Below are 15,588 nucleotides of genomic sequence, written 5' to 3'. Positions count from 1 at the left end.
TTGCACCCCTGGCCTCCTCCCTTCCCTCCTCCCTCAGGAGCCATCCCCCTAGTACTCCTAGTAGGGGCACAGGCTGTCACCCATAGGCTGGGGGACATCTAGGGGAACCCATTAGTCCCCTTGATGGGGGCCCCTCAAGTCACAAGAGAGAGCAGCTGCTGGCATCTTGACCTCCCATCCAGGCAGAGGGTCCTGCCTGCCTCTCCTAGGAAGCCCATGACCACACACACATCCTGGGCACAAGGCCTCTGGAGTCACTCTGGACTGCCCGGCATGGCGCTGTCTTGCCCATGCATGTGGGAAGCATCCATGAGTGGGCAGCCCTGTGTTCAGAGGAAGGCGGGCACCTGCCCAGGACCATACCCAACCAAATGCAGCCAGTGCTGCCTGCACCCCACCGGCTGCACACCCCAGGAGCAGCTGGGAGGTTAGGAGCAACTTTTGGGGGGCCCAGGGTGGGCCTTTGGGTCAGTTTTATGGACAAAAGTAAAGGTGTTTGTATAGAAAGACTCCACAATGAAGCAGGGCCAGCGAATGGGGAGTCCTGGGCCACGTACTCCTCGTGTGTGGCTTCTGGGCAGTCAGGGCCTCTCATGAACCCTCTGTGGACAGGGGCCACCAGCAGTGGGAGACTGGCACAGGGTGGCTGGTAATCAAGTGTGGCATTTCACAGGTAAACTGGCGATTCAGCCATCCAGAGCCTTGGGCCACACTGCTACCCCGCTGGCAGGGGGCAGCCTGCCCCAGGCCTGTGGCCTCAAGTGTCCGCCTACCAGCCCAGCTGGCCCCCTGCTGCCCAGGGCTTAGCAGGCTCTGGGGGCAGGTGGGAGTTGAACCTCTGATGTCTCTGCCCCACGGGCCTCAGGCTGAGTGCTTCACTAGCCTGGGTTCCTCCCAGCTGCCCCGGGAAGTGAGTTTTAGGTACCTGATTTGCCCAAAGCCACACAGATGAGTGGCCGAGCCAAGACTGAACTAGAGAGTCTGAGGCCAGGCCTATTTTCTTATGAAGGAGTGGATGCCCTGGGGGTCCGCTTCCCTCAGGAAGCCTAGGGCTCAGGACTGCTGGGGCCTGTGTGGCAGGCTCTGGTTTGGCTGGTCCCAGCTGGGCCTTCTGCCTGTCCTGCAGGGCAGACCTCCTCATTGCTCCCAGCCCAGGGCACCAACCATCTTCAGGGGTTGGCACAGGGTGTGGGTGGAGTTGGGGAGGCCCTCCAGGGGGCCGAGGGGCAGGGTGGGGTTGCTGTGGCCTCCTGTGGTGAGCTTGTTCCCGCCCCCTGCTCCCAGGCAGGAAACAACCCCGTCAGCTGGGACTGGGGCCCGACAGCCCAGACAGATTCCGACGTTCTTGGCGGGTGTTTCAGCACATCTGGAGCCTCGCGCGCATGCGCGCGCTCTCTCTCTCTGGGGCTCGAGGGAGCCCTGGGTAAGGCTGCAGCTGTTGGCAGCCAGTCTCCATCTCCAGGCTTAGGGCACGAGCCTGGGTAGGAACATACTCCCAGGCACCACTACTGGCTGTGCTAGGTGGAGGGTATCTTTCTCAGCCTTGGGTGGGGGTGGGTCCTGGCCCCTGCAGTGGCCTTGGCAGCTTATCTGCCTTTGAGGCTGCTGGACCAAATGCACACAGACACAGTGAGAGATGCATGCACACAGCTTCACACATGCACAAACACATATGCAGAGACAGGGACACAGATGTGTACGCACACACCAACACACACACACAGCCTCACAGTGACACAACTCATACACACTGCCCCTCAGATCCCATCCCACAAGCCATCCCAACAATCCCCCTGCCCAAGTGGCTGGGGGATTTCCATGTCAGGCACACGGGCCCTGGCAACAGCTGGGAGGCTCCTTCCAACAGAATCCCTGCCTCTTGCTCCCAAGGGCGGAGGGCTGAGGTGTCAGGGCTACTTCTAGTGAGAAGAGCCCAGGGCAGGGCTCGCACATTCTGAGCCGTCCTCTAGGCAGGCTGAGTTCAGCTCTTTCTGCACGTCACCTCTCTGAGTCCTCACAAGCACCCCCTGCCCCCATCTACAGGAAGGCCGTGCAAGGCTCAGCGCTGGCATCCTGCCTAAGCCATAGAGACGGTGTGTGGGATGCTGCAGGGGTCCTAGGGCCAGGACATGGATCCAGGGTTCTGAGGAGGAGGGAGTCTCTCCAACCAGTAAGTCATCAGGCCAACCTGAGTGGGCACTGTGCCTGACGTTCTGGGGTATGCACAGATACTGGCACCACAGGGGAGGGGTGGGCGGGCATGGGCCCAGAAAGAAGGCGGGCAGGTGAGCCCCTAGCCCCCATATCCTGTGCCCAGGGAGAGAGCAGCTCCCCAAGACAAACGACCACCCAGGACCAAGGTCCAGCCAAACAGCAGCTTTATTAGTGATGCTGGATTCTTTACAGACCGCACAGTGTGCGCACAAGTATTCCCAGGGTCTCCAGGGACTGCCTCTGGGCATTGGGACAATACTGTGTAGCATTTACACTGGAATGATACAAATCAAGCTTTGGTGTATAGGTTTTCAGGAGAGTACAGGTTAACACTGCGAGACGGATACTTCACACAACACCAGCTCTCAACGTGAATTGGGTTTTTGGCCAAGGGAGTAACTTCTAAGTGATTAGACGATGGGGGCTGCTCCGGGGCCAGTGCAGGAGGAGGGCGTCTAGGGCTGAGGCTCCACTTGGCCCTGTCTTTTCGCCTTCATCTGCAGGTACCGCCCTTTGCCTTCCTCAAAGCGCTTCTTCTCATCCTCAGTCTCGGGCTGTGGACCACACACAGAAACAGAGGGAGGTTAGAGATGCTGCAGAACTCGTGACCGTGGGCTGTGGCCTGAGCCTCGCCCCAGGAGGGCACAGAGGACCCCGCATGGCCCCGCTGGCCTCCTGGGACTGCCTGGGTGGCAGGTGCTGGCCTCAGGCCCCATCTTCCTGACACATCCATCAGCTGGGCTGAGATGCCTTGAGGGGCCAGGGAGACTCCAGCGGCAGAGCTCTGCTGAAGGGACATGGAGGAAGGAGTCCCTGTAAGGATGCTGGCCTCGTAGGCATGGAAGCAGTCAACAGGGAACTGGCTGAGCCCTACGGGCACCCCCACATCACCTTTCCCCGCAGGTGGGACTCCAAGCCCAGTGCCTCTTGGATAATGGACTGCAGCTGAAACACAGTTCATCATAAAATGAGGGAGGGAAGGCCAAAGGCAGAGCTGAGCAAGAGGGAGGAAAGGAGGAACCCTAAGCTTGCTTCACTCCCAGGGAATGCCAGCTGCTCAGTCTCTGCCCTAAAGGGAACTGGGGACAAACACTGTGCTGGCTGCGTGACCTTGAGAAGGCCACTTCATTGAACGGCAGCGATAGTGACCACTTTGTGGGCAGAGAGCCCTGGACAGCACAGATGCCCAGGAAGCGGCACCTTGAGCCCTCCTCACCCCTTCTCTGCTGCTTCCTTCCTCTGAGCAACTTAAGCTGGGTCCTCATAGTCAGGGGCGGAGCCAACTGACCAGCGGGATTTGGCCACAGGATGGGTTTTGCTCGGGACGGTGCTGGTTCATGCCTGCCAGCCTGGCATGATTATGAACAGTGCTCCGTTTCACTCTCAGGAGGGGCCTGGCTGCTAAGTGGTGTGGCCCTAGCGCAGAGGTCACTGTAGCAGCGTCAGGGAGTCACTTTCTGCGGCCCCATCGGCCCCGCCGCAGAGTTCTCTCTCACCGGCCTGGCCAGGGATTTGGGTTTAAAGAGCTGTGCTCATTCCCCTGGGACGACATTTCCTTGCGACACTTTGAGGGTGTCTGAAAGCCAAAGAAATGGGGCAGTTGCCCTTCATCCACAATGACACCCAGCCCGGCAGCTATTTTTAGGCCCAAGTGTGTACAGACAAATGGTATATTGGCACAAGAGAGAACAATCAGCAAGGACGTAATGTCAGGTTAGACCAAATACTTCCTCCCCTCAGCCTTCTCAGAAACCGTTCTCTAAATGTCACCAGGTGGAAACTGTCAAAACCGTGCCTCTTGGAGCCAACGGAACATTCGGGTATTTAAAGGACTAGGATTGTGCTCCTTACAGGTTCTGTCCTGTTTGAAGTCTTCAGAGCACATGTAGAAAATGGTGGCTTTTCCAAGACATTTTATTGAAGAAGGTCCTCCTGCTGCTCTGATTTCATTTCTGGCTGACTTTTTTGCTAAATGAAACTTGAGGCTATGCAATTTGACCTGAAACAGCCCAGGGACAACGAAATGTTCTATCTGTTTCCGCAGGCAGTTCCAAAGGGCCACGACCCCAGAGCTTCCTGGGGCTGGAGGACTTGGAGCCCAGCCCCTGCTGCTGAAGGCACCCCATGAGGACAAGGCCACATCCTGCTGGGCCTGGCCGAAGGCTTCTGTGCATACCCATGCATAATGTGCTAGATCTGGGCTTCTCAAATGTTCATGTGCACATGGACCAAATGGGGATCTTGTAAATGCAGATTCTGATCCAGTGGGTCTGGGGACTGAGACGCATTTCTAGAAAGCATTCAGGTGATATGATGCTGCTGGCCCGTGGACCACTTTGAGTAGCAGGGTCCTGCTCCCACTCCATCCATCCTGCGCCAAAAGGGGGAGAACTGAGGTGGTCAAGAATGCAAGGTCAAGGCCACCAAGGGAGGACCTCCCCCTTCTCTATGGAACTTGCTGGTGTGGCCAAGGAAACCTGTGGCTCCCATCCATGTGCAGCAGCCAAAGGCCATGGCTCAGCAGAGCAGCATGGCTGGCCCTTCCTTAGGGGAAGGAGGGGCTGCAAGCTGGGCTTCCTGCCTGCCTCGAGGAGGACCCCATCATGGGCAGTGAGTGTGGGGTCCCAGAGCTTGGAAATGAGGAGTTGGGGCCTACTAGGGCTGGCTGAGAAAAGGACAGTTGGAGAAGGATGTAGGGGGGTGGGCAGGACTACATGCTAAGGTTCCTCTTGGCTGTAAAAGCCCAGCCTCCCTCTGCTCAGGGTTCTGGAGCGCGCCAGCTCTCTAGCTGGTGGAGTTTCCATCCCTGGGGCAGAGGAAAGAAGGCAAGAGGCTTGGAAAGAAAAGGAGAGTATGAGCCTGGCCTGGGCAAGGCAGCAGGATCAAGAGGGACAGCTGCCCGGGCCTCTGCTGAGCCCACTGGAGCCAGGTCCTGCCTGATGTGAGGGGCCTTCCTTTTTCTCCAGCCCATCAGCATTCCTAGAAACTGGCAGATGTGGCATTCTGGCAAGGAACTTAGTCCCCAAGTGCCTGGGTCACAAGCCAAGTGCTCTTGGGGCTCAAGGGAGCCGGAAGGGGGGCCCAAGGAAGCCGGAAGGGGGGCCCAAGGAAGGGTGGCGAATGGCCCTGTGGAGCTGATGGCATAAGCTTAGGAGCTCTCATCACGAGTGCCCTTGATGGTGGGTAGGAATGGCCCATCTGAGGCTAAGGCCCTAGGGAGGGGGCAGTTGGCATCGGGGCTGAGGAAGGGCTGCAGGGCCCAGGAGATGCCCAGGGAGCAGCCCCACCCTCTGCAGCCATCACTGTCTGTCTGTCCAACTGTCCATCCATCCTTCTTCAGATCCCTCTGTACCATCCTCTTTGGCTCTTTCCCTTGATGACGCGCATCACTGTTCTATGTGCATTAACACCACGGACTGCAAACCTGCAGTGGGAGTGGGGATCTCCATGGCCTCTTGGCCTCCTCTGAAAGGGAGATGAAGCCTTTGCATGGTTTGTGGCCAAATGGGTTTGGGAGCCTGCATGCTAACTGGCCTCTCGTAATAAAGAGCACATGCTGGATCCAGTTCTGAAAACCCTGTTTAACTTATTTAATCTGGGCTTTTCCAAACTGATTTGGCCAGGGATCCCTTTTCCTAAGGAACCCCATATTGGGGTTGGCCGAATGGGAAGTGCTGCCCACATTCTTCTGCCATCAACTTGCCACATGGGCCCTCAAAGCTGGCCTTGACAGCCCTGGGAGATGCCTGGACAGACACTGGCCAGGCTCTGCTGGCCTCTGGAATGAGCCATTCCTGACACAGGCCAGAGGAGCAAGACCAAGGCACAGGCTGGCCCACCTTGGGACCCCCACCACGGCACGCGTTTCTTGGAGTGGCCTCTCCCTTCTGCCTCGAAACCAGCCCAGCCTCCCCTCCAGGGCCAGGGCCGGGGGGCGGGGGCGTCCAGCCTGGTTTGAATCTGGCTTCTTCACTTAGCAGTTGTGAGGCGCCAGATGCACTCACATCCTCTTCTGTGAAATGGGCCACTGTCCACCCCACAGGGCTGCTGTGAGGATCAAGGTCCTCCTTGCTGCTCCCGTTCAACATAAGTCACCAAAAACCAACACAGAGAGTGAAGAACGCTGGCACAGAGGCCCACCTCAGGTATGAGTCCATGACACGAAACGTCCAGAACAGGTAAATCTGACAGCACGCAGATTGGTGGGTGCCGGGGGGTGAGGAGGGCGGGGGGGGGGAGGGCAGGGGTGACAGCTAAGGGGCACGCTATTTCTTTTGGGTGATGAAAATGTTCTAAAATTGATTGTGGTGATGGTTGCACGATTCTGTGAATATATGAAAACCCACTGGATTGTACCCTTTAAATGGGGTAATTGTATGGTGGGTAATTACATCTCAATAAAGCTGTTCTAAACCAAAACCACCATGGAGGAGAGCGCACGCTCTCCAGAGTCAAAGGGAAGGTTCGGCATGGCGGTGTGCCCCCCAAATCCTGCACAGGAGGGGCAGCAGGGCACAGGAAATGCTGAATTAAACCAAGCACTTTTTCTGCTACAGCAGCCAAGCCTCGATTCACCCACTCCCCACAGGCACTAGGGCGCCTCCTGCGAGCTGAGCCGCATGTGAGGGCTGGGACCCCACCTCAGGCGCCAAGACACCAAACAATAGGCAGAGTGTGCAGCACATAGGAAAGTGACAACAGCCAGGCTCAGAGACAGAGCAGGGCAGAGTTAGGGGGTTGGGAAGGCCAGTGCCAGGGAGGGCTCCTGGGAAGGTCCTGATCCACACGTCCCCAGGGCCATCTGCCAACAGCAGTGGCTGCCAACCTCCCCCTCTGGTCACTCACCAAACGGCAGAGCCAGGGCCCATTCAAGAGAGTGAGTCACCCCGGGAATGGCCTTCCTGAAATCAGCTCAGGGCAGACCTGGGGCAGTGCCTTCCACCCTGTGCCTCAGTCTCCTCATCTGCAAAGTGGGGAGAAGAGTCTGTCCCTCTCAGGTCTACACGGATGTAAGGAGCAGGGGGAGCACCCATGCTGTCCCCAACTGGAGGTCTCAGCACATGGTGGCCTGTGTTAGCTGGCATATGATCTGTCTTTGGGGTGGGGGTTAACCTGGATGATATTCTGGGGTCCCTTCTAACTCTGGGCTCAGGAGGCCAGGATTCTTGGCGATTTCCCAGCACAAGAGGAATGCTGCATTTTACAAGCAAGCGCCTGACTCTGGGGCCACTGGTCCTGCAGCAGCCGTGAGGAGAAAGGCTGGACCCCAGGCTGAGTCTCTGCAGAGCAAGAGGCTGCCCAGGGCCGGCGGGCCAGAGTGCAGTCCATTAGCAGAATAAGCCAACGACAAAGAGCCCTTACCTCCTAGAGGTACCCACTGAAACACTCGGAGGCAACGACCTGATCTCTGAGCCTGGCTTCCAGTGAGCCCGGGGGAGGTGGGGAGGAGCACAGGTAGACAACATTGGCCTTGTGTGGTTTTTTTTTTGGAGGAAGATTAGCCCTGTGCTAATATCCGCTGCCAATCCTCTTCTTTTCGCTGAGGATGATTGGCCCTGAGCTAAATCTATGCCCATCCTCCTGTTTTGTATATGGGATGCCTGCCACAGCATGGCTTGATGAGCGGTGCGTAGGTTCACGCCCCAGTCCAAACTGGTAAATCCCGGGCCACTGAAGCAGAGTGCACAAACTTTACGCCACTGAGCCGGCCTGAATGGCCCTGTGTTAATAACTACATAGGAGTTCTTCCTCTTTACTTTTGCATGTATTTGAACTTTTTATAAGTAAAAAGTAAAGGAAAAAACCTGACTAGACCCAGGAAGGCAGCTGCAGCTCTAGGAAACTCAGCTCCTCCTCCTTTCCTTGGGCACAAAGGACTCCAAGTCACATGCAGTCAAGGGGCTAAGTCTGGGGGGAGCTGCCCCCCCACCCTGGGCTCTATTTTCCTGAGTCCCTGTTCCCAATCTCCCCACCTGGCACTTTTCTCCAGGACAGAACAATACTCGCACCATTCTGGTCCAGTCCACACGTGTGCTGGACCCTCTGACCCAGCATAGCCCAGCCCACCGCTGTGCCGTGCTCCAGAACTGAGAACCAGCTGGGCCCTCACCTCTGCCAAGCCACACCCCACAGTGGCACTCATGGGCATTGCTGGTGACAGCCCACGCGTTTCCTAATGACCTGGGGCTAAGCCTGTCCTCCCTGATCACCCAGCTGTGGGACCTGTGAGACGCCTGCTGGGGCTGGTGGGCATCACTTTCACAGCCATGCAGCCATAGCCTCCAGCTGCCCAGGTGAGCCCTCTGCAATCACTGAGCCAAGACCCCTCCCGCCCCTGCTCCTCCCACGCAGGCCATGCATGGGGATGAACGTGGAGCTGGGGACTAGGGTAAGAGGGAAGCTCAGGGCACCAGGTCTTAGGGAGCAGTCTACATCGAGTGCGTCCTGACGCATGCCAGGCACCGTTCCGGCACACTGGAGTCTGCCTAACAACCCATGAGAAGTACCAAAGTCATTACTCTTCCCCTTCCACTGACGAGGACGTGAGGCCCAGAGACTGAGCCCACATGACAGCTGGTAAATAGCAGAGCCTCGATTCGAGCCTGAGCACTGCTGCTGCCCCCTAGGCCAGCCTATGCCGACAGGCTTTTAGGGGTAGGCTCAACAGTGGGGAATACAGTAACCCTCCAACGTCACCCTAGTGAACAGGAAGGGCCGGCCCTCCCATAACAAGCCTGGAGCCCACCAGAGCAGCTTGGCCACCGTGGCTCTTCTCCATCTGGGCTGCCAGCCCACCTGGGTGAAGGCACCCTCTCCTGCTGGTGCCAGCCCGCTGGGGGCCCAGCTGCAGGCGTGCATTCCTGTTCCAGGCCCCCCGCTCCAGCTGTGGAGCCAGGTGCTTCTCTAAGGAGCTGCATGAGGTCTAGTGGGGAAGAGTAGATGTGTGCTGCACCCTCCTTGTCAGGCCCAGGTTCCAACACTGGGTCACTCCCGTGAGTGGGGAGTGGCTGCCAGAGCCCAGGTTTACTACAGCACCGCCAAGCAGCCAGGGTGTCCTCCAGATTTCCATGTACACAAACAAGAATGCTGGCCCTCCTGTCAAATTTAGGGTAAGTCCAACATTGGGGCACCATCCCTGTGCTTTTCCACACTCACGAGTCCTCTCTCTAGGTTGTAAACTCTGGGAGTGAGGGGTGGGGAGAGGAGAGGGAACATTCATAGGAGAGCACCAGCGTCTGCAAGCCAGGTGAGCATCACGTTGGGTCCTTATCAGGGCTGGGTCTGGAGGGTAAGCAAGTTGCCCAAGGTGCTCTGGCGCTAGTGCCCTGGAGGCGCTCACCCCCAGACTGTGCATGTGCGGGGTGGGCACCTCACTCGCCTCCTCCAGTCCCAGCTGGTCCTCATGTGCAGCTGTGACAATTCAGTCTAGCAGGGCTGTTCCAAGCTCGCCGTCTGGTCAGGCCTGAAGCCCCACCCTCCACCAGAATTTGACTGCAGCTACTCACCCTCAGCAGCCTACAGGTGTGCCAGAACGTGTGCGCCAAAGGCTCTGGATGCTTTTCCCACTAGTCCAGTCAATGCATGACCTGAGGAATGGCAGAGGCGGAAGTGCGGGTAATTCCTGCCTAGTCCGCTGGCGCAAAACAGTAAATTCCAGTGTCTGCTCAGTGGAGGGAAAAGCCAGCACCAGCACTGGCCTCATGGCTGCTCTGATGCGTCTCTGACGTTCAATATTCCGCAGCTACCTCATCAGCCAGGATCTGCCCTCAGACAGAACTAATGCCGTCTAATGATGGATGTGTAGGCAGCCGGCTGGCTGGAGAGTGAGGCCAAGACATTTGCAAGGCCCGGAAGGAAAGAGCCAGCTGAGGGCTCATCCCTCTTCTTGTCTCTGGGGATGGTGGCATGAACTGAATGTTCTGGGCTCTACAGAGTCCAGCCAGGCCTAGGAGCAGTAGTCAGTTGACATCTGGGCATTGAACACCCACCTTATGAGGGCTGCCACCACAAACGCTGATGGCCTTCCTCACCTACGTGCCCTGGAGGGTATCCAGCCAGGGCAGAAGTTTATAAACATAGTCAAGGGTAGTGAGGCCCCTCACTGCCACCCCAGGGGGAATGGAACCAAACAGAGGCAGGACAGCATCTCCGCTCTCTGTGCTAGCAGAGTCCCTGCCCTGCTGGCTAGTGGACATTCAGCCTCCCCAGGGCCGTGAGCCCTGAGAAACAGCCCTGTTAGCCAAGTGACTAGGAGGGGCCACCAATTCCCTGCTGGGTGTGGAGCTGACAGAATGAGACAGATGGCTTCCAGCACATGGCCCCACCCACAGCCCAGCTGCTGCCTTCCTGCAGCCTGTCTCCTTCCATTCGGCAAAGTAAATAAATACATAAGTTGTTGGCTGTTGCTGTTTTTAATGGAGGCTTGGGGGCAGTGGGGAGAAGGAAAAAGATCCTCCATGGGAAATCACATTTTTTTCCCAAGTGCCTGAAGCTGTTGGTAGGGAGATGGGCCCAGACCCACTAGTACGTGGCTCTCAACAGCCCGCGCACACCCACAGCTTTGGGGGCTCAGGCTTCAGGGGGCTCCCCATCCACATGCTTGGGAGAAAAGAAGACGAGATGGCAAAGGGGCTGAGGTGGCTCAGGGCACCGTGACCCCCGCTTACTACGGGCACAAGAAAGTGCCTGCCTGGCGGAAGGGCCAGTGGAGGGGGCTGAGGAACACAGGCTCTGGGTCACAGGCACCTCAGGATGCTGCCCACCTTCCCAGGGGCTGATTCTCCCACCAGGAGGTGACATGGCAAATTGATTTCTGTAGTGCTGGTGTAGGTGGGCTCTCCAGGCACGGCAGTTACGTCATGTGTGTGTGCATGTAAGTGTCAGTGTGTCACTCCTGTCATCACAAACCTCCAAGACCAAGTGCGCTCCTGTCTGCTGACCCACGCCACTGCCCCGGGAGGAGGGTGGATGGCCCCAGGCATCATCTTAAGGCAGCAAGGCCTTTGCAGCTTCACATCCAGCCACAGGGCACAAGGGTGAGGGCAGGGTCCCAGGGCAGCAGGTCCAAGTGCCCTTGCCCCTCCACTCAGGGGAGCCCCTGGGCCCGCTGGCTGCAGGGGCCTCTGATTTGTGTCTTCTTCCTCCCTCCTCTTGCTCTTCCTGCCAACTGCTGTCTTCTGGGCTCCCTTCCATTGGAGGGGAAGCCTGTGGCTTTCAGAGCCTAACAGTGCAAACCAAATGTTTTCCATTTTGTGTTTTCTGTGCTTCAAGAACACTTATTTGGAACTTGGCACAGAGGGGTAGTGACTAAGTTCCACTCTCAGTAAAATCAATAGCTTGTCCTTTTTGTAATTAATGAATGTCTAGTGCGAAGAGGGTTTCCAGTGGTGATATAACAACTTCCTGTGAGCCTGAGGGATGGAGACCTTCTGAATTAGGAAGCCAAATGGCACGCCCTTTCCCGTCTTTATAATGGGGGATGAGAGGGGTCTTGGGACAACGACGCAGGCAATTAAGGTCTCTTCTGATTACCGCAGCCACTCCACGGGGCCTGGTGAGGGGCACTGCACGTGACCAGGCAAGGACGAGCTCGGCATCCAGAAGCCGCTAGCCTCTCAAGCAGCTACGTCCCCAAAGTGCAGCTCCACTCACGGACCCTGACCTCAGCGGGCCCAGCCGGGCACCTGGGGAGCCGCTCTCCATGGACACAGCCGGGCTGTGCCCTGCCTGCTCCCAGTGGCTGCAGGCCTGCGCTAATGCACCCTCTGCTGCGCCTCTGCGGGGTCGCATGGCAGCAGCCTCCAGTGGACACAGCTGCGAGTCTCCAATAATGAGATCGCTGCAGAGTCATAAACACCCTCGCCAGGGGCTCCCCTCGCCCGGCAGCACCAGCTTGGCCCCTGCACTAACTACCCCTGAGTGCAGCCGTGCAACTCCCCTGCTGCCCGGGAAAAGGCACCGAAGGGTGACAGTCTTGGTTAGAAAAGGGAAATCAGGACTGGGTTATACCCAGTGGTTTTCTCAGTAGCTTCTCCACAGGCTCAGGGCTCCTCGGCCCCCGCACGCCTCGCTCACAGCACTCGCTCCTGTGCTGGGAGTGCTGATGTGGCTGTCCCCAGTGGACGACAACAATAAAGATCAGAGCTGCCATTTGCTGAGCGCTTACCACGGGCTGGGCCTGGGCTAGGAACTGCGTTCTCGCTGCATGCCTCTGGCCCTGCGTGCGTTCACCCTGTGCCGGGTCAGAGTCTTTCCTGCCCCCTGTCTGAGGCCAGCACGGTGCCTGGGACACAGCATGGGCCCAGGAGGCATTTGCTGAAGGAATGAGTGAACAAATAAGCCAGTGAAGATCAAAGTAAGAAAGCCTGAATTCCAGATTGGTGTGGTCTTTACGCTTAAGATTCAAAACCCATGGTTTTGCTCAATGGACACTCATTCAGGCATCGTCTGCTCCTAATCAGCTCCAGAGGGCTCAGACCACTGAGGGGTTCAACAGAGGCCTGTGTGCAGGGAGTGTTCAGCACACCTGGAACGGGTAACCCCCAAGAAGAAGCACCTCCTCTCCTGCTTTCAGTGCTGCCACGCTTTCCTCTGATTCCACGTGCATGTGTATGTGTGTACATGCACACACACGTGAGTAGGGAAGCCCTCTGCAGCCTTCCTAGCACCGTGGGTCTTCTGGGACCCGTTTCTTTCCTGCCTCTCTGAGCACAGGGTTCAGAAGAGTCCCTGGCCTCAGCGGGCCTTTGCCAGGGTACCCCACTCCACCTGACAGAAAGCACGGTGCCACTGAGATGCAGCCAGTTCTCACAGGCTCAGGAGTGGTCCTTCATTCTGCCGCTGACACACCAGGCACAGCTTGCCCTGCTGAAAAACCCTCTCTGGGTCCTGCGGTCCTGGCCCTCATTTGGGCCCAAAGACTCACACAGGCCTCCTCCCCAACCCCCTGATTTACCTTCCAAGGCAGCTACAGTGGAATCCCAGATGCTCCAAATCTAGGTGGGACCTCCCTCTTTCCACTGCACCCTCTGCAAGTCCCGAGCATGGGCCTCCCCCGTGTGCCACCCTCCCCGCAACACACAGGGTCTGGCCTAACAGTGCCCCCTGAGAACTGGCCTCTGGATTTTCACATTCTATAGAAATCGAAATAGCAACAAGTTGCCTGGATCTGAAGACACAGCACCGAAGCAATAAGAAGCCAATATTCCATGCACAGAACCTACCGGCGTATTCACGAGAAAAGATATATTATTGGTGAGAGGGGCCCTCTCTTTTGGAGAACTGGCTGTGGACTGCTAATTGGGGGTCTCTAGAGTCTGCTATTCCAGCAAAGGGGCTGGTGCGGGGCTGTCAGGGACACAGCGAGTCTTCTAGAGATAATCTGCAGACTGGACAAGTTAAGACGTTCGGAGGAAGAGGTGGCTCACGGCAGAGCACAGGTGAGAGCCGGGCTGCACCCTCTCACCCACGCCCCCCCCGCCCCGTGGTACCCACATCCCTGGTTCCATGGGAGGCAGGACTCACGGGCCCCTAGAAGTTCCCAAACACCAACCTTTCAGGTGATGGGAGCAGCTCCAGGATTCTGGCATTTTCCCATCACAAGACAGACTCCCTGTTAAATGTCCAAAACCAAGGGGGAGAGTGGACACTGGGTCAAGAAGCTTCAGGAGGGCCAGCCCAGTGGTGCAGCAGTTAAGTTCACACGTTCTGCTTTGGTGGCCCGGGGTTCGCCGGTTCAGATCGTGGGTGTGGACATGGCACTGCTTGGCAAGCCATGCTGTGGTAGGCGTCCCACATATAAAGTAGAGGAAGACGTTAGCTCACCACCAGTCTTCCTCAGCAAAAAGAGGAGGATTTGCGGCAGATGTTAGTTAGTTCAGGGCTAATCTTTCTCAAAAAAAAAAAAAAAAAAAAAAAAGAAGCTTCAGGAATATTCTGGTCCCCGACTCACCTCTGTGGGCTGGCAGCAAAGAGGAACAGTGGGGGGCACAACTTCCCTCGCTAATGTGGCTTCCCAAACTCTTCCAGGAAGAGACACCTCAATCCTGTTACACTCCAGTACATCTGAATTTCTTAAATTAGGCAGCAATTAAAAATCACTCCAAAAGTTTACCTTCGGCTAAACCAATGCAGGAAGCAGACACAAAGTGCTGTGACCATAAAGCAACTGGTGTGGCAGCGTCATGTCCTGGGACACGATCCCAGAGGCTAAGCAAAAGGGCCACAAAGTGCTCTTAATGTTCTCTTGGTCACAAGATTCCCTAGGATGAGGCGTGGCCCTCTCATTGGAGGAGCCTGTGGCACTCAAGTGTCCAGGACACCTGAGGCATCTCCCTAAGCCGGGAAGCCACCTGGGGTCCCCAGCCCATGACATGCCTGATGTGTGGACCCCTTTCCAACATCCTGGGGGCGGGATGTGCGTTCCTCTTGCCTTTTGGGATGTGTAGAGGAGGCCTGGCTGCTGATGCTTCATCGTGAGGAATGGGACCTCGGGTCCTCCCTCCATGCCCTGTGCTTAGGGTCAGGCTCGGGTCCTGGGGAGCAGGGAGCTGACCACTGCTGAAAGCCTTGTCTCTGTGCTTCCTCTTCAGGGCAAAGGAGTGAGGAGCCTTCTGGTTAGATCATCACTGAGACAGCACGGAGAGGAGCCTCAGAGAGCAACTGCCTGGCCTGTGATGGCTCCAGTGGGGAAACTGAGGCTCAGAGATGGGAAGGGGCCAGCCATGGCCAACGGGCTCAGGGTCCTGTACTAGGCTCCCCGAGGACCAGCCAAGACCCTCCACGATGGGGCAGGCTTGCTCTTCAGTTTGGGTCTTCTGGGAGCAGTGACTGCCCCACTGTCCCCAAACGATGTGGCTGTGCAGTTGGGCCTCAGCCCATCAGAGAAAACATTCATTTTCCAAACAATCCACAGAAGCAGCTGTATTAGCACTCTCAAAACCCACATCGACTATGTGCTTGGGATGTGTTCCAGGCCGCCCAGGTGTCCGGGGTGGGGGTGACCCCTCCCCTACTCTGCCTGGCGTCTACACACTTCCTCCTCATGCAAGTCCAGGATGCTAACACCTCCGTTCTCACACGGGCTCCAATGACACCCGGGGTTTCCCTGGGGCCCTCAGGGGCTGCAGCACCACGTCTGAAGCAGAGAAGGGGCAGGTGTTGCACCAGGGACGGCGCTCGCTCTGGCTTCAACAGACACGACTCGGTTCTCACGTTCCTGGAGACTGAAGAGGCTTCCCACACCCAGGCTGGAAAAAATCATAGGTGGTGCTGCGGCCAATCCGGGGCCAGGTCCCCAAGGAGCCACGTGGTGGTTTCCCCCCATGTCCATCTGCACTGGCCACCTTTCCAGCTCTGGTCGGTGGTCTGGGGCTT

The 15,588-nt window shown here is 57.3% G+C and overlaps 1 protein-coding gene across 7 annotated transcripts in view; it reads right to left on the bottom strand.

The window, feature by feature from the left end:
• Positions 1–2,361: 2,361 nt before the first annotated feature.
• Positions 2,362–15,588, bottom strand: part of ACOT7 (acyl-CoA thioesterase 7) — a 120,615-nt gene continuing 107,388 nt past the window's right edge. For all 7 annotated transcript variants that reach the window (XR_006527405.2, XM_014862040.3, XM_044769564.2 and 4 more), the window contains one exon: positions 2,362–2,768. Coding sequence is in view for 6 of the 7 variants with exons in the window: in XM_014862040.3 (XP_014717526.1) it covers positions 2,670–2,768 (99 nt within the window). In the remaining variant the exon portion in view is untranslated. The remainder of the gene's footprint in view (positions 2,769–15,588) is intronic.

Source organism: Equus asinus, chromosome 5 (genome assembly GCF_041296235.1).
Source record: "Equus asinus isolate D_3611 breed Donkey chromosome 5, EquAss-T2T_v2, whole genome shotgun sequence".
NCBI classification, from domain to species: Eukaryota; Metazoa; Chordata; class Mammalia; order Perissodactyla; family Equidae; genus Equus; species Equus asinus.
This window is presented reverse-complemented; position numbering and strand designations above follow the sequence as displayed.